Raw genomic sequence first — 24,381 nt, 5'->3', positions numbered from 1 at the left:
GTAAGGTGGGACCCAGGCAAATCACTCAATTGCTCTGCTTCACTTTTCCTGCCAGTACAATGGGGAGATGCCATCTATAGCCCAGGACCATTGTGAGAATTTGAGAAAATTCCTTCTTACAAATCACTGGTGCAGTCTCATGAAGATGTGATGATAACTGTAATTGTTTGAGCACTTACTAAGAACCAAGTACGGTTCCAAATGCTTTACATAAATGGTCTCATTTAATCCCCACAATCACTGTCTATGAAATAAGAGCTATTATCATTCCCGTGCTATGGATGAGGAGACTGAGGCTTAGAGAGTGTGAATAACTTGTCCAAGGGCCCACAGGCAGCATCTGAGTCCTTGCAGGCTGCACTCTTAAGCCCTAAGCTATAAATGGCAGCTCCCTCCCCCTTCTCCTGAAAGGTTAAAACAGAGGGTAGAGCCAATCCTGTGGGGAAAAAACAGAACAAAGACCTCTCAAAGGAAGGAAGCCAAGGGAATGTATGTAAGCAGGCGCCTCAGAGAGTATGGGGGCTCAGTTTGCCCCTAAGCTTCCTGGCAGCTGTAGCAGGAAGGAGGGGGGAAGCAGAATTCCCAAGGTTCCATTTTCTGGAAAAAAGGAGGCACAGAGACATGTCTAAATGGACATTTGTCTTGGGTTGGAATTCCAGAAGAGTTGATCTTGTGGCCGGCTCGGCAAACATCCGGGACCAGAAAATCATCTGTGATTTCATGAGGCGCTAAAAGCCTTATTCTCACACGTGATTCTGAGAGTCAGAAGGCAGAGGGGGAAGAAAACACATAAAATTCTATCCCAGAGGAGAACCTTGCTAGGCTGCAACTTCCCACAGCAGTAAGGGGCATGGGAGGGGACCTAGGCCCTGTTTCTGTGTTTGTCTCTCTCCACAGCACACACCACACAGCCTCTGTGGGAGGAGACGCAGGTCCCTGGTCTACCTGGGGACATGACACTCCTCCAGAGACTGGGCCCAGGGATGGAGGGCACGTGAGCCAGGCTGGTGTTGTGGGTGAGGGTCAGACTTCCAGAGCCTGGGAGCTGGGGGGAGGGCTGGGTCTGTCAGCCTGGGCCTGCAGGAAGAGGCAGAACAGGAGGAGCTAGTTGTGGGATTTGGAGAGGATTATAGCACTGGGGCAAGTGGAAGGGTGTTGTAAGCAGGAGGAGCAGCAGGTGGTGCAGGGTTTGCTTTTCCCCATGCTCAGATATTGCCCCTTTTGCTGTCCGCTTTCCTGGATTTCTGCTTGGTGAGCCTTCCATGCCACCCATCTCCACCCTCCCCACCCACACAGGTGAGGCTGACTTGCCCCCATCCACCAGGATTGAGAAGGGAGAGACCTGTGTCTGAATCACCTTCTGCTCAACACTGCAAGACCAGTCTGCCTTCTCCAGCTCAGGCATCTTGGCCCACTTTGTGGTCCAGTACGATGTAGTCATGGAGGGCATCACTGCAGACGTGCAGGTGAGGGAGCCAGGGGAATGGAAAGAGTATGGGCTCTGGAGTCAGACAGGCCTGGCCAGTAATCTGGCTTCTGCAAGTTGCTCATCTGGTTTTCCCTAGAGATCAGTGAGGATGAGTGAACACGGACAGAATGTAGTATAGGGACACATGACTTCACACCATAGGAGACACATGTGCTTCCTCTAAGTGTTAGAGACCTGGAACTGTATAAATTGAATAAAACTCCAAATGAACCCATTCCTTTTTTTTTTTTAAGATTCTATTTATTTGAGTGAGAGAGAGAGAGCACGCAGGAGCAGGGCAGGGGGAGGGGGAGGGGCAGAGGGAGAAGCAGACTCCCCACCGAGCAGGGAGCCCCACACAGGGCTCCATCCCAGGACCCTGGGATCATGACCTGAGCTGAAGGCAGATGCTTAACCCACCGAGCCACCCAGGCACTCTGAAGTGTATCCATTCCTAATTGAATCGAGTTATAGCCCACTCTTAACCAGTCCTTTTGGAAAGTGAACCATTGGCCCGTAATTGGTCTCTCACACTCATGGGGCTCTCACAATTTCTGCAGCTCTGATGCTCTCATGTTCCCTCACACTTTCTTGCCGTCTCTAAGTTTTAAGAATTCTTTTTGCCTCACCTGAGCCATCGGCCTAAACAGGGAGCCCTTAATTCTGAGCTCACACATTCGTGAAGAATATGCAGAGATCCCATGCTCTGCCAGAGGGTTAGAGCACGGATCCAAGACCCTTGGCTTGACAACAACGATTGCATGGTAGCCTGAGATGTCTGCTCCCAGCCTTCCTTTCCTGCCATACCTCTCACCACCTGCAGCACACAAACCACCCTCTGGCTGCCCCACACCACACCACACCACACCACACCACACCACACCACACCATACAACACCACACCACATGCCTTTCTTCAAAAACACCTGAATTTGCCACTCATTTGTGTCTGAGCATTTGCTCATACTATCTGCTTGCCCTGGGAATGTCTTCTCCCTCTTTTCTCCACTTGTCCTCGTCCTTGAAGACCTAGCTCAAGTGCCACCTCTCTGATGACCCCAGCCCACGGACAATTCCTCTGTCTGCTCTGGGCTAATATAGTGCTTTGGTAACACCTCTTCCCATGCACATATTTACTCATTCATTCATACGTGGATACATCACCACCAAACAGAGCTACTCTAGTCCAGTCCTGTCCTCATTGACTCTGGGATCTCAGAAATGAGGTGGACACAACCCCTAGTCTTCCTTTGGAACATCCCAGTCCCTAAGCAGCCGGATACATAGAGCTTCGGCAGTCATAAACAGTTCTAAATGCTGCGTATAAATCTGTAATGGGTTATGTGCAGATACCGCTGAGGAGGGTTCCAGGAAAGCCTTCCTAAAGGAGTTGGCCTTTAAATTAGCCTGGGAAAATATGAATAGACTCTACCTCTGCCTGGATCGATAGTGTGAAGGGAATAGCATGCAGAGAGAGTGGGGGACAGTATGTGCAGAGGCACAGAGGTATGGTACAGCCTGTTGTGTAGGGGGAATAAAATAATTCTCTCTCTCAGAATAGGAGCTGAGGGTACCCTGCCAGTAGGTGGCAGCAGGGGCCTTAACCTGGTGTTCAATCATGTGGGTGTGTAAATTGAGGTATTTGTCGGCTTCCTATTCTTTACCTTTTTGACCATTGCCTGGAGCGGAACTATAATTAGAACAGATGTAATTAGGCACTAAATAGCAAGACAGATACTCCCATTTACTGTGTGCCCTGACTCCTGCATCCCCTACCAAGAACCCCTCAATTGACCTCCCATTCCTGCTTGAGTATGCCCATCTTTCAAAGTCCAGCACATTCACCCCTTCATTCACTCAGTTGGGACTCCGTACGTACCTAATCTGCTTCATGCCCACTGCTGGCTGATGCTGGGAACCCTGAAGTGCATCACACACAGATCCTATTCACTGTCTCTGGGTGAAACAGACACACATACACACACACACACACACACACACACACACACACACACACACAAGATGAGAAGTGCTCTTCCAGTGACAACACAAGCTGGGATGGATGCCATCGCGAGGGAAGAAGGTGGTCAAGCAGGGCTCCCCGGCCGAAGTAAAGACCGACCTGGGTTAAAGAATACAAAACCGTGTACCAAGTTGGGAGAGGGGCTGTGGAAAGGGAAAGGCATTCTAGCCAACCGGGGGCTGCCTGATACAGGGAATAAAGGTTGGAAATACCCAGGGGTGTTTAGGGAGCCTCAAGTAGGTTGGAGTTCCTGGAGCATTGATTTGAGGCACAAGAAACGGTAAGAGGTGAGACCGAAGGCTACGAGTGCTGCAGGGGCATGATAAGGAACATGGAATATGTCTTGAAGGTGACAAGGGAGCCATGAGAGGGAATGACATTATGGGGTTTGAGTTTAGAAAGACCCGACTGAGCAGCTGCTGCAAAGATGCATGGATGGGAGGGGCCACAATAGAAGCAGCAGAACCAAAGAGAAAGAAGTCTTGAATCTGGGTTTTGTTAGTTTGGGATGGAGAGGAAGGGTGGGCCTGAGATATATCCAGCAGATTAAACCAGAAGGAATCTGTGGCTGGTTGGATGTGGGGAGTGAGGGGCACAGGAAGATTCAAGGGTGACGCCAAGGTTTGTATCTGGAGTGACCATGTGGATGATAGGGTCTGTAAATGACAAAGGCACACAAGGGCAGGATGGGGGAAATATATGAATTTATTGTTTGGGCAAAATACATTGGAGGCATCTTCAGACACCCAAGGGAATGGGTCCAACGGTGATCAGGTATGCAGTTGTGGAGGGGAAAGAGTGGAGAGCATTGGATTGGAGAAAGAGGTATTGGGTCATCATGGAGATTCAGGGACTGAAAATACGAGAGCTAGGGAAGTGACCCAGGGAGAATGTGTCGAGCCAGAAGAGCAGATCCAGGATGGCAATTGCTAAGGCACAGCTTCCCAGTCCAGCAGCCATTGATCTCCTCAGCTCTCTGGGTATCCAGCCCCACCAGCTGCCAGCAGTCTGCTCAGAGCTCTATATCCCCACCATTTCCCTCCATTGTGCTACACAAGCATAATCATTTTCTTTGCATGCCACGACTGAAAAAAATTTATCAGGAAGCACTGCTTAAGGGACGGGGGAGAAAATGGAGCTCAAGTAAGAGGCTGAATCAAATGGGCCAGAAATCTGGTAGGAGAATAAGGAGAGTTTGCCATCTCTGATTCCCAGGACAGAAGATTCTTCTTGGGACCAAAAGTGATTGCCAGTTGTGAAATACATCAGGGAGCTGCAGTCCAATAAGAATCAAAATACACCCATGGAGTTTGGAAACCAACTAGTTATTGTTGCCTTTAGTGAGAGAAGAGTCAGTGTGTGGTGGGGGCTGAAGCCAGTCTGTGGTGTGGACAGGAATAAGCTGGAGGTGGGCAGACCACTGTAGGTGATGATTTCATTACCTTGGCATGCTGCAGGGAGGAGAGAAGATGGTTTGAAGTTTTGATGGGATTGGGATCAATGGGGACTGTCTTAGTGGATGGAAGAGACACAGCACTTTCCGCATCCTAAAGAAGACCCAGTAGCATGTGTGGGGCAGGTTGGAGAGAAGGGTCTGACTGGTGGAGGAGGTGCCGGAGGCTGGGAGTGCATGGGGTCCAGGACAGGACTGTCTGGTCCTTAATAGAGGAAGAGGTGTATGGGTGTGTGAACCCTGTGCAAGGGTGGCATGGGCAGTCCAAGGGACATGGCCTGGTGCCCTTAATTTTCTTCATTAGGAAGGAAAGGAAACATTTCCTGCCAAGTGAGGTGGCATGGCAGCTGAGGGGAGCGTGAGAGGTTGGTGCCCTGGGTCATGCTTCTGGCTTATAAGATGTGAGGTGTGAGGCCACCATGAGGAGATAAGAATGTGATTTTTCTGGAAACACTCACCTGCCCAGGTTATGGGAGGAATAGGAGGGCAGCTGGTCTCTGCCTTGGTTGGGCCTGAGCAGTTGCAAGATGGACGACCCAGGCCTTTGAGAACTGCTGTAGAGTGCCAGGGGAAAGTGGAGACAGAGCCCCCATATGCACTTGTGAATTAATTCAAAGGCTGGAGTGGAAGGAAAGAGCAAGATGTCCTCCTTTATCCTCCTTTCCCCCTGAGAGAGGAGGAGATAGTGTGTCCAGCCTTGCCATTCAGAGAGCTCCTGAATGGCAGAGAGGAGAATAAAGCTGGCTGTCCCAAGGCAGGGCTTACTTCAGGCTACTGAGCAGCATAGACCCTCCGCAAGCCCATACTTCCCTAGGCTGAGCTGACACTGGTCCTGGGGGCCCTCCCAGCTCCCCCCTCCACTTCCCTTAGCTGTTCCAGCCCCCAGGCTCTGCAGAGGGGAGATGGAGTGGGGGAAGGGGGTCAGCAGCCAATCACATCCCTGGCAGGCCAAGGCATCTGCACCTGGTCTAACCAATCCCCTCTGAACAAACAGCTCACTCAGCCTCTGCTCCCTCCTTCCCTGCTTACTCTGCCCAGCAACAGCAGAAAGGAGGTTGAAGGAGGAGAGGGAAGCCCTGCAAACTCCCAGCCCCTGGCAGCAATGGAGCTGGGCCCCTGGCTCACTCTATAGAGGGAGGTTAAAACAATACTTACAGTTCCTGGAGCCCAGGCAAAATGTCCCCAGGGGCCCTCAAGACTGTGCAAGTCAGCTCTCATGGACAGGAACTCACATATTACAGAGATCCTGATCCTTGGAGCCTTGGGCCACAAGCCAGTCTCATTCACTCCACAGCTCTGGGGCAGGCCCTGGGCTGACAGCCTGAACAGCAGAGACACAGTTCTGGTGGAGGAGATGGACATTGAAACAAACAATCGCACAGATGCCTAATTTAACTAGAAACAGAGGCAGGGCCTAGGGAGGAAAAAAGCAGGGTGTTATGTTGGAGAACAAGAGGGGACCTGAGTTAGACTGCCTTTCACAGTTCTTGTTGGTTTTCACTTCTTTTTGTCCAGATTTACGAGGGCTATTTTATTCATTACTTTGCCCCCAGAGCCCTCCCACCTGTCAAGAAAATCGTGGTATTCCTTATTGACATGAGCGGCTGGCTCTAAGTTTGGCACCACGATGAAGCAGGTAGCAAGGACCCAGCAGACCTGTCATAGCTCCTGTTTTAGAAGGCTCGGAAAGCAGAGAGTACGGGAACAGTGGTCCCCTGGGACCAGAGACTCTACCTCCCTTCACCCTGGGATCTTATAGGCCGAGGCCTACCTTAGGGTCCTGGTAACCTTGCACATCAGGAGCCATGTAGACCCGAAACCACAGAATACTGGGAACATTGAAACACTGGACAATGGGACTGTAACCATCAAGACCCTTAACGACAAAACTTCAGATCGCCAAGGGGCCCAGAGTCATAGAACCTTCAAGCTGGAGAACTCTGGTGTCATAAAACCTGAGTCAACAAATAAAAAGAAAATCATAGTCAATTTAGACTCTGAACCTTCCAGAGGCCACAGGTTTGTTTTGTCCTGGTTTGTTTATTTTACTTCAAAGCCAGAAAAATACAGTGCACTGGTATTGTAGTGCTTAGAAACCACAGAGTCCTGGGTCCATCTAGATCTAAATATGTAGCCCTTCTACCAGAGTACCCTTAGAACAGAATACTGGAGCCATAGGCCAAAGAGATTTTGAGTTTAGAACCTGAATCCATAAAGTTCTGGAAGCAGTATTTTGAACTCCAATACTCTGGGACTCTAGAATTATAAAATTCAAGTGACCTGGAGCAGTATAGTCTATGTGCCTTGAAGTTCTGAACCATAGAGCCCATGGGACCTAAGGTTACTAACTTGTATTTTAGGGTGTAACCAAACCGGGGGAAGGGAAATATTGAGAGCTGTCTTTTGCAGTCTTAAGTGTAGGGGAAAGGATATACCCAACTCCAAACTTTTCTAGCCTTTCCATCTCAACTAAGGTCAGGAAAAAGCTGAGGAGCACTTGTGGAGGTCATAGTTCAGGGGCATAGGTGCCCTAAAAGACTGAGACCTGAGCATCGAACTATGAGATGCTTCTCCTTCCCCCACACAGTATCACCACATGCACTGCATTCCTGTATAACAACAGGAGATTACAGCTGACAGAACTGGAAACCTAGACTCTTTAAGAAAGAATATCCCGAGAAACCCCAGACAATGGAGGAGTCAAAAACAAGGACCCTAAAAGAAATTTTTGCCTCTGACACATGCAACTGTAGCAACTAGCAAGCACAACCTAATTCCTAGCCAGATAAACATAGAATCTCCCACTAAAGACCTATTTACCTCAGGTCTTTTTACGTGATACATCATGTCTGCTTTCACCAAAAACTTACAAGCCATGCTAAAATGAAAAAACACAGTCCAAAAAGATGAATCAACCATCAGAACCACACTGATATGGCAGAGAAATTATTAGACCTGGAATTTTAAATGGCCATGACTAATATGCTACGGACTCTAATGGGAAAAGTGGATAACATGCAAGAACAGACAGGTAATGCAAACAGAGATGGATACCCTGAGAAAAGCAAAAGTAAATGCTAGAAATATAAAACACTGTAACAGGAATGAAAACTGCCTTTGGTGTGGGCTCGTTAGGAGACTGAACATGGACAAAGAACAAGTCAATAAGCTTGAGGATGTGTTAATAGGAACTTCCCAAACTGAAAAGCAAAGAGAATAAAGAATGTAAAACAAAATAAGACAAAAGAGAATATCTAAGAACTGTGTACAATTACAAAAGTACAACACATATGTGTAATGGGAACACCAGAAGGAGAAGAAAGAAAATAACAGAAGAAATATTTGAAGGAATACTGGGTACAGATTTTCCAAAATAAATGACAGTCACTAAACCACAGGTCTAGGAAGCTCAGAGAACACCATGCAGGATAAATACCAAAAAGATCTGCACATAGGCGTATCCTATTCAAACTGCAGAAAATCAAAGGAAAAGTTCTAAAAAAGAAAAAAAAAAAGCCCATGGAGAAGATCACCTTACTTATACAGGAACAAGAATAAGAATTACCTTGGACTTCTCTTGAGAAACCATGCAACCAAAAAAAAAAAAAAAAAAAAGAGTGAACTGAAATATTTAACGTGTGGAAGAACAACAAAACAAAGCAAACAAACAAACAAAAAACCCCCAAAAACTACCAGCCTAAAATTCTGTATACAGCAAAATTGTCTTTCCAACGTGAAAGAGATAGAAAGACTATTAGGCAAACAAAAATTGAGGGAATTGTTGCTGGTAGACCTGCCTTGCACAGGCAAATGTGAAAAAAAGTTTTCAGAGAGAAGGGAAGTGGTGTAGTTCAGATATTTGGGTCTACATAAAGAAAGAAAGAGTGTTAGGGAAGGAATGAATTAAGGTAAAATGAACTCTTTTCCTTTTTAATTAATTGTTCTAACAAAAACTGTTCAAAATAATAACAGAAATAATGTGTTCAGGGAATACAGCTTATTGATAATTGAAATTAATGACAGCAATGTTATATAAGAGACAGGAGGGTTGGATTGGGAATATTCTGTCATGAGGTACTTGTACTACACATGAAGCTATAGTGTTTTTTGAAAGCGGACTTGGATTAGTTGTAAAAGCATATTGCACACTCTAGGGAAACCACTAAGAAAAATAATTTGAAACCATAATGGCTCTGCTAAAAGACAAGAGAAAATGGGATCATATAAAACACTCAGTTAAAACCACAGAAGACAGAAAAAGAGTAGAAGACCGAAAAAAAGGAGGAAGGAAGGAAGGACGGAAGGACGGAAGGAAGGACGGAAGGAAGGAAGGAAGGAAAAGAAAAGAAAAACAAGGGCAGCAAGTAGAAAAGGGTTAAAAACATGGCAAATATTATTGTACCTATAACAGTGATCACTTTAACTGTGAATGGTCTAAATACACCTATTAAAAGACAGAGACTATCAGTGTTGATTAAAACCAAACAGAACCTAACAAAAACAAACAAACAAAAAAACCAGACCCAACGATGTGTTGTCTACAAGAAACCCATTTTAAATATAAAGACACAGACAGATTAAAAGTAGTGGGTATGGAAAAAAATAAAAGACACCATGCTGAACACTAATAAAAAAGCTGGAGCAGCTATATTAATTTCAGACAAAGTAGACTTTAGAGCATGTAAATTATCAGGGATAAAGAGATGCATTCTATAAAGGAACAAAAAGCAAATTTCCCTGACAGATAACACACTGCTTGATCTCTTGGTAGATATGGCATCGTTTGCATGGAGGATCTGATTCACAAGATCTATATTACTGTAAAGTGTTTCAAAGAAGCAAAAGACTTCCAGTGGCCCTTCAAATTATCTTCTCCATGAGGTGGAATGAAGAAAAGATCACCCATTTTGTGGAAGGTGCAGATGCTGGCAATAGGGAAGACCAGATCAACAGCTTATTAGAAGGATAAACTAAGGTATCTACCATCATTATTCCTGCAATCTGGCCAGTTAATACACAATGACTGCTTTCAGACTGAAAAAGAAATCTTATATAACTATAATTATATAATGGCTCTCCAAGAAGACATGACAATCCTTAATGTGTAATGCACCTAACAGTAGAACGTCAAAAGACATGAGGCAAACACTGATAGAAACTGCAAGGAGAAATAGATGAAACCACTGTTATATAGTTAGAGACTTCAGCTCCCTTCTATCACAAATGGACAGATCCAGCAGGCACAAAATCAGTAAGGACATAGTTTAACTGAACAACACCATCAATCAGTTGGATCTAATTGACATCTACACAGTACCTCATCCAACAACAGCACAATACACGACCGTCTCAAGCTCACGTGGAACATTTGCCAAGGTAGACTCCATTGTGGGCCATAAAACACGCCTTAACAAACTTAAAAGAATATAAATCGTACAATAAATATATGCTCTCAGACCAAGTGGAATCAAACTAGAAATCAGTAACAGAAAGATAGCTGGAAAATCTCAGTAGATTAAACAACATACTTCTAAAAACATAATTTGTCTCTGGTTAACGGGAGATTCTCGGGAAGGGCCATCATGCTCTATGTTGCAGTCCTCTGAATGAAAACAAGAATGAATGGTTAAATCCTTAAAACCATACAACACTTAGGCCTTAGTACCTTGTATAGAAATAACCTTTCAGCCTTGAGCAAGACCTCAGCTCCCTATTCCAGAATGTGTGACCTGAGCTCATCCTGTGGCAGGAAAGACTCTGATCCACTTGAAAGCATTCAAGGCATCTTCTATCAGTTTAAGGTGTAGAGAAAGGTGGGCCACAAGTGGTATTCCTTGTGGTCTCTGATATCTATAACAATATAAAAGTTTGAAGGCATAATGTTTAACATCTCCAGAATATGGATTTGAGTCCCTGGCTCATCGGTGACTAGTTGTGTGACCCTGAGCAAGTCACTCCAACTCTCTGAGCCTCAGCGTTGTCACTGATAAAACGGGTATAATATCAGTACCTTTTTCATTGTGTTGCTATGACGATTAAATGAGCTGATGCATCTAAGCATTTGGCACAGTGCCTGGAACATAACAAGTGCCCCATAAGTGGTACCTAATTCTAGGACTTACATTCCGTATTCCCCGAACCTCCTATGTGCCCAGCCCTATGCTAGGTATTGTCATGGAGAAGGGAGCCAAAAGGAAGAAGCATTCGAAGCCCTGTTCTCAGAGGGCTCAACATCTCTGTGGAAAATGAAAATATTCTACGTATGACAGTCAGCAAACCATCTGGGACAGGGAATATCTGGGTACAAGGGGCGTGGGTCAAAGTAAGCAATCAAGGAAGGGCTGCTCAGAGAAGGAGCAGTGAAGATACGGATAAGTAAAGGGGAAGTGGGAAGGTCTGTTATCCAAGGGGCTCAACAAGAGCAAAGTTGTGGAGAAAAAAAAAATGGAATCTGGGTTATCTGGGGGCTGGTGAGAAGACCCGCCTGGAAGAAATGGAAGATGAGGTAAAAGAACAGATTACATAGGGCAGAACTAAAGCATGCCAAAGTCACTGAAAGGAAGTTATAAAGACCTAGAATCATAAAGCTCTTAAGCTTTAGGGTCCTGGAATCACTGAATCCTGGGTCATGCGGTCCAGGAACCATGGAACACACAGGATTCTAGCACCCTGAATGCATAGAGCTTGAACCTTCTAAACCACCACTGTCTAATAGAACTATCTTGATGATGGAAATGTTCTAAAGTTCTGAGGTGTCCCATACAGTAGCCACTGCTCTGCAATAACTCTCGTGTGGTTATTGGACACTTGAAATGTGGCTACTGAAAATAAAGAAACAGGATTTAACATTTTTTTCCTTTTAATTTTAACTAACTTACGTTTAAGTAGCTACATGTGGCTAGCAGTTACCATTGGACAGTGTAGGTCTAGGCTTAGATCCATAGGGCCTATAGCATTTTGCCCTGAGAATTCTAGACTTCCGGAGTGCCAGAGTCCGAGAACCTTAAAACCATACAGCACTTAGGCCTTAGTACCTTGTATAGACATAACCTTTCAGTCTTGAGCAAGACCTCCAGCCTTGGTCCATCTCCTTCACTTCATCCATATCCCACAGACTGAAAAGGCCACGAATGTGATCCTGGGTGACCTGCGGGTCAACGACCACTCCAACATCATCACCTTTTCTGACTCGGTTAGTGTCTAGAAAGCTGGAGGCTCCATCCAGGCTACCATCCAGAATATCCACAGCACCAAGGACTACCTGGGTCACATGGAAGCTGATGGTTGTAAGTGTTAGACCTACCCACTCAAATGGATGGGCTGTGGTAATGTGGGGGATTCCTTTTTATTTTTTATTTATTATTTATTTATGTTTTCTGTTTTAGGTAGGCTCCACACCCAACGTGGGGCTCAAACTCGTGACCCTAAGATTAAGAATCATGTGCTCTACCGCCTGAGCCAGCCAGGTGTCCCAGATGTGGGGAATTCTTGAAATGCTCCCTTCATTCCCCCATCCACCTCACCTCTCACAATACCTGAAATATCACTATTATATTTTATCCAAATATGTCCCTTCATCCTTCTGGGTCCCTTTTCCTAGCAGAAAGAACATAGCACTATGTATTTTAGGGCACATTCTTCTTTGGCCCTGAGTTTCTTTAAAGCATATACTCAGAAGAATTTGCCAAAACTTTTTAAAATCAATAATCTACATATTTATTTCCAAGCATTTGGTCAAGCTGCCGTCCTGATTCTGGCTTTTGATCAGTCGTCTCTCGGAAAAGTACTGAAGTCTCCCCCACCCACCACCTCCTGTCAACTCAGCCCTTTCTTACCCTGTAGCATGGAGGTGGGGTTGCTATCATTGGGGAGCTGCCTGTCTGACTAGAGAATTAAGATATCCCCCCAAGAAACAGGCAAATCATAGTCTGAGACAGGGAATGATAAAAGCCAAGGACATGTGGGCCCCACTGTCAGATCTCAGGGAACCTGTGTGGGAGTGGGGGAGTTGGGAAGGATAAGTAGCAGAAACAGTCTGAGCAAAGATAAGGAGAAATGACTGAGCCTGAGAGGTTGGTGAGGTGCCCAGAGTGTCTGCAATGGGGATAGAAATAACGAGAAAAGATGGTCTCACAGTCAGCTTCCCAATTAGGGACCAACGTTCAACCAGCTCTGCTAAACCATAGCAATGCTAAACCACAGCAATCAGGAGACTGGACGGGGCCCCAGTGTGGGGAGGATTCCTCTCATCATCTTCCTGACAGATGGGGAGCCCACAGCCAGTGTGATGACCCCCAGGGTGATCCTCTCCAACATCTGTCAGGTGCTGGGCAACAGGGTGTCCCTTTTCAGTTTGGCCTCTGGAGATGAGGCTGACTTCCCATTGCTGTGTCACCTGCCCCTGGAGAACTAGGGAGCAGCCTGGTGCATGTATGAGGGCACTGATGCATCCCTACAGCTGGAGGACCTCTATGAGGAGGGCCTCTCCATGCCTCTGCTGGCAGACGTGCATCTGGACTGCCTGGGTGGCTTGGTTGGGGCCTCCCCTTGGGCCTTTCCCCCCAGTTATTCTGGGGGCTCAGAACTGGTGGTGGCAGGACAAGTGCAGGCAGGCAGGCAGGCAAGCAGGAACTGGGCATCCACCTGGCAGCCCGTGGCCCCAAGGGTCAGCTTCTTGTGGCCTGCCACAGTGAGGTGGCCACCAACAGCAGCCAGAAGAACTTTGGTGTCCCAGGGGAGCCAGCCTACTATGTAGCCCACTTCACTGGCTGCCTCTGGGCCTACATCACCATTGGAGAGTTGCTGAGGGGTGCTTCCCAGCCCGTGACACCACCACTCTCCACCTGCTGGCTGCCAAAGTCCTCAACCTGTCCCTTGAATACAACTTTGTCACACCTCTGACTTCACTGGTCATGGTGCAGCCCAAGGAGGCAAGTGGGAAGGCCAGGATACAGACTTCCACTGCAGCTGGACCAGGCACCATTATGCCCTCACCCACCAGCAGGCATGGCCTAGAGACAGGCACAGCCCAGTCAGGCTTGGTACCCAAGGTGTCTCCCAAATCAAGGCTTGTGAAACCAAGGTCCTATTTATCCTCAACGACTCCTGCCTCTACAGAAATTATGCCCAGTTCCAAGGAGTTGGAGCCGCTGGGTCAGAGCACTAAGTACCCTATCCACCCCAGCACACCCAAAGCCCCCAAATCCAGCACGACAGGATTCTGGACCTTTGGTTCAGCCAACTCTCAGAATAAAAACTGCTGCCTTTGGGCCCTCAAACTCTGGTGCCCTGTTGCTTACGAAGCCCAGCGCACCATCACACCAGAATCCTGGTACCCTATTACCCATGAATTCCAAGACACAAGTCCCACCTCTGAATCCTGGCACCCTATCCCAGCCCAAAGCTGGCATTATGAAACATGTTATTCCACTGCCCTCCAAACCTGGTGCTCCATCACAACCCAAACTGGGTGTTCTATCACACTCTCAACCTGGGGTACTCACATCACAGTCACCCAAAAGCTTGCCACAGCCCAAGCCTGGAGTCTCCACACTTCAGATCCTCAAATACCTACCACACACTAGACCAAATGTTCCTGCTCACACGACCCCAGACAATCTGTCACACCCTAACCCCAGGATCCTCTTACCTTAGACCCCTAAGATAATCCCATCACCTCTTAAATCTAGTACCCTACCTCCCCAAAATTACCCAAGCTTATCATTTTCCAAACCTAAGACCCCAATCCCCAATAAACCCAGAACCCCATTACCCCCCAGACCTGCCAGACCTATGCCCCCACCTCCTCAGGATCCAAGCACATTCACAAGCACAACCTCAAGTCCCGCAAGTCCCAGCAGTACCATGACCACCTCTGTCCTTGGAGAAGCCCTCCCTATTACCTTTGACTCCGCCTTGCCCTCTCAGCTGCCCCGAGAAAGCTCTGGCATCAGCATGACCTGCTGCTGGGGCCCCAAAGCACCAGGCAAATTCTGGGACTCTCTGTGTCAGAAGTCCCAACAGTGAGCCTACCGAGCAGCTCCAGGCCTGTGCCAGAAGGCAGCCCCCCAAACCTGCCAGTCTCGCTGCCTTCTGGCACCCTCCCTGAGGCAGTCAGCCTACTCCATCTCCCTGAGGAGCTAGAGCTGCTGTCTGAGTCAATGGTGGAGTCCATGATCATGGAGTCCTTGAATCCACCGGCTTTCTATACCTTCCTCACTCCTGATGAAGATGGTGAGTGCCATGGGCAAGAGGTCAAGCCATGCGGGGGAGGTATGAATGGAGAGCTCCAGGGATTGGGAGCGTACAAGGCTTCTGCAGAATCTAGTGATGACAGTTGCCTGATTGCTTGCTTTGAAACTTTGAATCAGCTACTTAACCTCTCTGGGCCTCAGTACATAAGCACAGAATTAGGGGAGGGATGTTAAGACTGGGAAGGCTAAACAGAAACAATCTGGTCAAGCTGAGGTTTTGACATTTGCTTTGTCGGACAAGAGAATTGCTCATGCTTCCCAAGCAGGGTAGGGATACGGGGTTCTAAATGGAAGCACCACTGGGTAAGACAGGTCTGATTAGTTCTTTTGTGCTCTGTAAACCACCCTGCTAACAGAGAGGGGTACACAAATTGGAAAAGATAATAATTATTATCTTTAAATTGCCCAAAGACTGTGAAGTAATAACAGTTAACATTTTTTTAGTCCTTCCTATGTGCAGGTAGTCGTCTACATTTTGTACTTTTAGTCCCTCATTTAATACGCACACACACACACACACACACACAACCTGTTGACATCTGCATTTTACTCATGGGGGGAAACTGAAGTACAGAGAACTGAAGTAACTTATTCCATGTCACACAACTAGGAAGAGATTTGGACCTACATTAATTTGGTCGTAGACTGAATGTGCTCCACCACTCCTTTGTTCTGTCTTCCTAAGAAGAGTGACATTTCCTGGGAGACCTTATAGGACGGGATTAGAACCAGTTGGTGGTGGCAGTAAGTCACAGGGATACAAATCTGGGCATGAGATCCTTGACATGCCCCTCCACCACCCGCCAATATCCCGTCCATCTTCAATTCTTGGCAATATTACCTCTGACATATTTGCCAAATGCACCCACTTCTCACCACCCCAACTGTCACTATCTTAGGGCAGATTACCATCGTGTCTACCCTAGAAAACCGGTCCAGTCTCCTCACTGGTCTCCCTGCTTCCTCTCTCAGGAGATTTTTTTTTTTTTTTTTTTTGCCATTCTTCCCCAGCAGCAAAAGGATCGTTTAAAAAACAAAGATTACTTCATGTCCCTTTCTTACTTAGCCCCCCCTAAAGGGTTTCCCATCACACCAGGAATGAAGTCCAAAGTTTTCTTTATAGCCTACAAGGCCCTGCGTGATCTGCCCTCTATCTCATACCCTTCTGACCTCACTTTCTCCCACTCACTCTCTGAACTCTAGCCCCCCTGGCCTCCTCTCTATTCACTAATGGGCCCTGCCTCAACCCCATCTCCACTCAGGGATCTCTCTCAAGCTATTCCCTCTGTTTGATAATCGCTCTGCCCTGCCCTGCCCCCTGTGTACCATCTTCATCTCTTGCATTGCCACTCAAATTCCAGATCACACCTTAGATCTCAGCTCAGATGTCCTTCCCACCCTCTCCCCAACCGCCCCAGACTTAATCAAATACCTGTAATTCCCTCAGTCACTTTATTATTTTTTTCTGGGGCTCCTGGCTGGTTCAGTCAGTAGAGCATGTGACTCTTGATCTCGGGGTTGTGAGTTCGAGCCCCATGTTGGGATGTAGAGATTACTTAAAAATAATACTGGGTGTTGTATGTAAGTGATGAATCACTGAATTCTATTCCTGAAACCAATATTGCACTGCATGTTAACTAACTAGAATTTAAATAAAAATTCAAAAAGAAAAAAAATAAAATTTTGTTTGAACTACTAAAAAAAATAAAACCTTAAAAAGAGAGAAAGTGAGCAAGTGAGAGAGAGAGAGAGAGATAGACAGACAGACAGACAGACAGAGATATTCACAAAGACCCAGACACAGAAGCGGAGGAGACAAGAAACACAGTGATACATAGAGACACAAGGACACAGAGGTAACCAGGGAGACATAGGTCAACACCATAGTCCAAGACACCAAGGACTAAGAAGTACAAGCACAGAGACATGCTGACATGATGACTTACAGACACGGGATCGGGGATGAGAGGAGAAAACAGAGACACAGGACCACAGATCTACAAAAGCATAGAAACAGAGATGCTGCACACACCAAGACTTGGTAGCAAAGATCCAAGGACATGGGCACACGCAGAGGAGCACACTAAGAGTGGAACTGGAGCACAAACTTATATACTCAGAGATCCAGGGGCAAAAACGTGGGGAAGCAGACACCCAAACTGTGACAAACACCAGCTAAGACACAGGGGTTAGGCTAGGTAACAGAGAGACATAAAGACAGGCAAGCTGGAGGCCCAGATATAATGGAGACACTGTGACATAGGGACACAGGAATTTAGAAAGGGAGGGAGAGAAAGAGAGAGACAGAGAGAGAGAGAGATCCTAGAATAAGTAGACATGGGGATGTGAACCCACAAATACAGCCATATGGATACAAGCTAGAAATGGGAACAGATACACAGGAACATGTCTGGGAGGATCAAGATAGGAACAAAGAAACCTAGACACATAGAAACAGAGACACACAGAACATAAACAAATGGGCAGAGACACAGTGACAAGGAAATCTATCCAGAGAGGCAGGGAGGCAAAGGCACAGAATAAAAATAAACCTGGGGGTACCCAGAAATAGAAACACACAAATAGGCCACAAATGAAGAGCTGGGGACAGTGAATCAGACACAGGGACACAGAGAGTGGCTCAAAAATAAAAAGACATGAGTAGGAGAATACAAAGATGGCAGCAGTGTAGGGGAATGCTATGCTCACCTCGTCACACAACCAGAACTAGATAATTATCAAATCATCCTAAATACCCCAGAAATAGACCAGAAGACTGACAGAACAAACTCTGTAGCTAAAGGGAGAAAAGAGGCCACATCGAAAAAGGTAAGGAAGTGGGGAGACATGGGTTAGGGGAGAAAAGAATCCTGGGTGCTGCAGAGGGGAGGGAGCTGTGGTCACAGAGAAGGGTAAGAATGAGGAGCACACAGGGGAATGCCCAAGGAGAATGCATCCCCAAAGCCATTGGCTTGAAAAACAAGAGTGGCTGAATTTCACGAGTTCTTGCAACCAAGGGGTCTTAAAGGCTGGAGTTTTAGAGGTCAGTGGGCTTGGCTGGAATAGACTTGGAGGGCACTGCGCTGCTCCCGGAGAGAAGGCAGGCAAAGGACCTGAAGGCAGACAGTGTGGAAACAGCAATCTGAAATCACCTGGGACACACAGTGGGAGAGTTTATTTGTTCTTCTCGTAGTGTGTCCCTGAGAGCCAGTATTTGTGGAGATGCTGCTCTGGGGACAAAGAAGCTGACTGGCACTATTTCCCTCCCCTGACCCACAGCATAAACAGGGAGCCACCTGGAGCAAGCAACACAGCGCCCACACTGGCTGCCTAACCTGCTTACACCAAGCCCCGCACCCCTGTGCTCCGATGGGACTGCCCTTCTCAGTCAAGCTTGCTCCAGTCCCAGCGCAGAGGGCCCCTTCCCAGAAGACCAGGAGAAAACCATGCCCACACCACATCTCCCAACCAGAGAGTTCTGCAGGGCTTCAGTTCCAGTGGAGGCACTTTCAGGTCTCATCTAACAAGCAGACTAGAGCACACCTACTTAAAACTCACCACTTTCTGGCAAAGGACCAAACACTGCCCACTGCAGGCAGAGAGCCTCTGCAGACAACTGCCCTGAAGGATAGAGCCACCAAAACACTCCTGCAGAGTGCACACGACACACACCAGAGACACTCCCTGAAGTGCCAAGCCCTGGACACTACATGACCTCTTCTTCATAAAGCCATTGCTCTCAGGAGCAGGAAACATAACTGTTTATTCTCACACACAGACGAAGGCAGAGACCTAGACAAAATGTCACATGGAGGGATTCATCCCAAATGAAAGAATAAGATAAGGTCATGGCCAGAGATCTAAGCAAAACAGATATGAGTAACATGAGTGATGGAGAATTTAAACCAACAATCATAAGAATACTCCCTGGGCGTGAGAAAGAGTAGAAGATTTCAGGGAGGCCCTTACCACAGAGATAAAAGAGTTAAAAGCCAACCTGACAGAAATGAAAAAGGCAATAACTGAGATTCAAACCCGGCTGGATGGAATAACCACAAGGATGGAAGGAGCAGAGGCATGAATGAGTGATATAGAAGATAGAAGCTGAACAAAAGAGAGAAAGCCAAACTATGGATCATGAGGAAAGGCTTTGGGAACTCAGTGACTACATCCAACATAATAACATTCGTATCATAGGATATGAGTCCCAGAGTCCCAGAAGAGGAGTGAGAGAAAAGGGGACAGGGGGTTTATTTGAGAAAATAATAGCTAAAAACTTCCCTAATCTGGATGGCGAAAACAGCCATCCAGAACCAGGAGGCACAGAAAACTCCCATCAAAATCAACAAAAACAGGCCAACACTAAGACATATTGTAATTATATTTGAAAAAATAGAGTGATAAATTAAAAATCTTAAAAGCAGCAAGACAAAAGAAGTCCTTAACCTATGAAGGAAGATACATAAGGCTAGGTGAGATTTCTCAACAGAAACTTGGCAAGCCAGAAGAGAGTGGCATAATATATTCAAAGTGCTGAATGGAAAAACCTGCAGCCAAGAATACTCTACAGCAAGGCTATCACTCAGAATAGAAGGAAAGATACAGAGTTGTCCGGACAAACAAAAACTAAAGGAGTTCATGACCACTAAAACAGCCCTGGAAGAAATATTAAAAGGACTCTTTGCAAAGGAGAGATGAACAGGGATAATGACAAGAAAGGATCAGAGAAAATCTCCAGAAAAGACAAAAACAAGTAATAAATTGGCAATAAGTACATACCCAGCAATAATTATTCTGAGCGTAAATGGACAAAATGCTCCAGTTAAAAGACATAGGGTGTCAGAATGGATAAACAACAACAACAACAACAACTGAGTCTCATCTATATACTTCCTACAGGAGACTCATTTCAGACCTAAAGACAGCTGCAGATTGAAAGTGAGGGGATGGAGAAACTTTTTTTTCACACAAAAGGATGTCAAATGAAAGCCAGCATACTGATTCTTGTATCAGACAAACTAGACTTTAAACCAGACTGCAGCAAGAGAAGAATGACGCGATTCATAATAAAGGGGACAATACAGCAAGAAGATCGGACAATTGTAAATATCTGTGCACCCAACATGGGAGCCCCAGTAAAACAATTAATAACAAACATGAAGGACCTCATTGACAATAATACAATAATAGTAAGGGACTTTAACACCCCACTTACAGCAATGGACAGATCATCTAAGCAGAGAATCAATAAGGAAACAATAGCTTTGAATGACACACTGGACCAGAGGGACTTTAGAGATATATTCAGAACATTCCATCCTAAAACAGCAGAAGACACATTCTTTTCATGTGCACATGGAACATTCTCCAAAGTAGATCACATATTAGGTCACAAATCATGCCTCATCAAATACAAAAAGATTGAGATCATACCATGCACCTTTTCTGACCACAAAACTATGAAACTACAAGTCAACCACAAGGAAAAAAAAAAATTGGAGAGAGCACAAGTACATGGAGGTTAAGCAACGTGCTACTAACGAGTGAAAGGGTCAACCAGGAAATCAAAGAAATATGAAAATACATGGAAACAAATGAAAATGAAAACAAAATGGTGCAAATCCTTTGGGATGCAGCAAAAGTCGTAAGAGGGAAGTATATAGCAATACAGGCCTACATTAAGAGGCAAGAAAAATCTCAAATAAACAACCTAACCTTACACTTAAAGGAGCTAGAAAAATAACAACAAACAAAGCCTACAATCAGCCGAAGGAAGGAAATCATAAAGAGTAGAGCAGAAATAAATGACATAGAACCTAAAAACAACAAACAAACAAACAAACAAAAAACAATAGAACAGGTCAATGAAACCAGGAGCTGGTTCTTTGAAAAAATTAATAAAATTGGTAAACCCCTATCTAAACATAAAAAAGAAAGGATGAAAGGACCCCAATAAATAAAATCACAAATGAGAGAGGAGGAATGACAACCAACACCACAGAAATATGGACAATTATAAGAGAATATTAAAAAAAAAAAAAACAATATGCCAACAACCTGGGAAAAAAATGGATAAATTCCTAGAAACATATAATCTACAAAAACTGAAACAGGAAGAAACAGAAAACTTGAACAGACTGATTACCAGCAAATAAATTGAATCAATAATAAAAAGTTTCCCAACAAACAAGAGTCCGGGACCACACGGCTTCACAGGGGAATTCTACCAAAGATTTAAAGAAGACTTAATACCTATTCTTCTCAAACAATTCCAAAAAACGGAAAAGGAAGGAAAACTCTCTCATTCGTTGTATGAAGTCAGTACTACCCTGATACCAAAACCAGACAAAGATTCCAGCAAAAAAGAGAACTACAGGGCAATATCCCTGATGAACACGGATGCAAAAATTCTCAAGAAAATACTGGCAAACCTAACCCAACAATACATTAAAAGAATCTTTCACCACGATCAAGTGGGACTTATTCCTGGGCTGCGAGCATGCTTCAATACTTGCAAATCAATCAATGCCATACACCACATTAATAAAAGAAAGGATAAGAACCATATGATCCTCTCAACAGATGCAGAGAAAGCATTTGACAAAGTAGTACATCCATTCATTATAAAAACCCTCAACCAACTAGGGTAGAGGGAACATAACCTAATAAAGGCCAAATACAAAAAACCCACAGCCACTGTGATCCTCAGTGGGCAAAACCTGAGAGCTCTTCCTCTATAATCAGGAACAAGACAGGGATGTCCACTCTCACCACTGTTATTTGACATAGTATTGGAAGTCCTAGCCACAGCAATCAGACAACGAAAAGAAATAAAAAGCAACCAAACCAGCATGGAGGAAGTACAACTTTCACTATTTGCAGATGACATGATACAATATGGAAAACCTGAGATGACATGATACAATATAGAAAACCTGAAAGACTCCATCAAAAAATTGCTAGAACGGATGCACAAATTCAGTAAAGTTGCAGGATGCAAAATCAACATACAGAACTTTGTTGCACTTCTATACGCCAGTATTGAAGGAGCACAAAGAGAAATCAAGGTATCAATCCCATTTACACTTGCAGGAAAAACCGTAAGATACCTAGCAATAAACCTAACCGAAGAGGCAAAAGACCTGTTCCCTGTAAACTCTAAGACATTGATGGGAGAGCTACGATGGCAGCATAGTAGGAGGACCCTAGACTTACCTCATCCTTTGAACACAGCTAGATAACTGTCAAATCATTCTGAATACCCAAGAAATCAACCTGAGGACTAATAGAACAGACTGCACCACTAGAGGGAGAGAAGAGGCCACATTGAGGGAGGTAGGAAATACAGAGATGTGGTTTGTGGGAGAAAGGGATCATGGGAGCTGCGGAGGGGAGGGTGCCCTGGCTGCAGAGAAGGGCAAGAGAGACTGGAGTGCACAGGGATACACACAAAGAGAACACTTCTCCAAAGCCATTGGCTGGGAAAACGAGAGGGGTTGATTTTCGTGAGTTTTTGCAACCAGCGGGACACAAAGACTGGAGTTCTAGAGGTCCCTGAGCTTGGCTGGGGTAGAGGCCTGAAGACACTGTCCTACTCCTGGAGACGAGGCAGGCAAGCAACCCCGGGACAGACTGTGCGATCTGAGGATCATCTAAGGTGCATGGGAGGGACTCTTTGTACTTTTTTGGAGCACATCTGCAAGAGATGGCATGGCCTCTCTGGGGACAAAGAACTGGTAGGCGCCACTTCCCTCCCCTGCCCTTCAGCATAGGTGCAGAGACACTTACTGAGGGCAGCAAACCCAGACACTGGCTGTTTAGCCTGCTTTGCTCCAAATCCCATGCCCCTGTGCTCTGGCGTGACTTCCCTTCTGGGTCACACCTGCATCAGTCCCAGCACTGCGACACCCTTCCCCAGAGGACCAGCACAGGTCCCCGCCACACCAGGTCCCTGAAGTTCGAAATTTTAAAAATCAGCAGGTGTGGCTCGGATAGAGCCCAAGGTGTGCTGCACTGCTCCAGGTAGGCAAGCAACCCAGAGACAGAAAGTGTGAAAACAGCGATCTGAAAAAATCTGGGATGCATGAAGGGAGATCATTTGCTCCTCTGAAAGTGCTTCCCTGAGAGCAGCAAAAACGGGCTCCCAGACTCCTGTCTCCGGGGACAAAGGAGCTGGCTGGCGCCACTTCTCTGTCCCACCCGTCAGCATAAACTAACTTCAGTAAACAACACAGTGCCAACACAGGCTGCCTTATCTGCTTCTACCAAGTCCTGCCTCCCTCTGCTCTGCTGGTACTACTGCTGTTCTTGGGCAAGTGTGCTTAAGGACCAGTTCGGTGGGCCACTTCCCCCAGAAGACCAGCAGAAACCCCTGCACGCAGGATGTCTACTGACCACAGAGTTCCGCAAAGGTTCAGTTCTAGGGGAAATAGTATCAGGTCCCTTTTAGCAAGCAGACCAGAGCACACTTAGTTAAAACTCACCACATTCTGGCCAAGGTCCAAACGCTCCCCTCTGTAGGCAAGGAGAACCTCTGCAGACCACTGGCCTGAGGGATAGAGCAGCCAAAACACAGCATCAGAGGGCACACGGCACACACCGGAGACACTTCCTGAAGCACCAGGCCCTGGACATTATATGAACCCTTCTTTGTAAAACCATTACTTGCAGGAGCAGGAAACATAGTGGGCTTTTCTAACACGCAGAAGAAGACAGAAACTGAGACAAAATGCCAAGATGGAGGAATTCACCCCAAAAGAAAGAACAAGAAAAGGTCATGGCCAGGGATCTAATCGAAACAGATATAAGTAATATACCTGATCCAAAACTTAAAGCAACAATCATAAGGGTACTAGCTGGGCTTGAGAAAAGCTTGGAAGACATCAGGGAGACCCTTACTGCAGACATAAAAGGGCTAAACACCAATCAGACCAAAATGAAAAAGGCAATAACTGAGATTCAAAACTGACTGGATGTAATGACCACAAGGATGGAAGAAACAGAGGAATGAATAAGTGATATAGAAGATAGAATTATGGAAAATAATAAAGCTGAACAAAAGAGAGAAAGACAAATTTTGGATCACAACAGTAGACTGAGGGAACTCAGTGACTCCATCAAATGTAGTAACATTCATATCATAGAAGTCCCAGAAGAAGAAGAGAAAGAAAAGCGGGCAGAAGTT

The 24,381-nt window shown here is 45.8% G+C and overlaps 1 protein-coding gene across 1 annotated transcript; it reads left to right on the top strand.

Moving 5' to 3' along the window:
* Positions 1-1,262: 1,262 nt before the first annotated feature.
* On the top strand, positions 1,263-15,371 carry ITIH6 (inter-alpha-trypsin inhibitor heavy chain family member 6). The gene is given in 10 exon segments (XM_025858582.2): positions 1,263-1,466; positions 6,460-6,549; positions 6,551-6,580; positions 12,059-12,230; positions 13,097-13,121; positions 13,123-13,555; positions 13,558-13,753; positions 13,756-14,108; positions 14,110-14,874; positions 14,877-15,371. Coding segments are annotated over 10 exon segments (2,763 nt in total).
* Positions 15,372-24,381: the final 9,010 nt, after the last annotated feature.

Source organism: Callorhinus ursinus, unplaced genomic scaffold, assembly GCF_003265705.2.
Source record: "Callorhinus ursinus isolate GAN/ISIS: 27379988/994484 unplaced genomic scaffold, GSC_fseal_2.0 scaffold103, whole genome shotgun sequence".
NCBI classification, from domain to species: Eukaryota; Metazoa; Chordata; class Mammalia; order Carnivora; family Otariidae; genus Callorhinus; species Callorhinus ursinus.
This window is presented reverse-complemented; position numbering and strand designations above follow the sequence as displayed.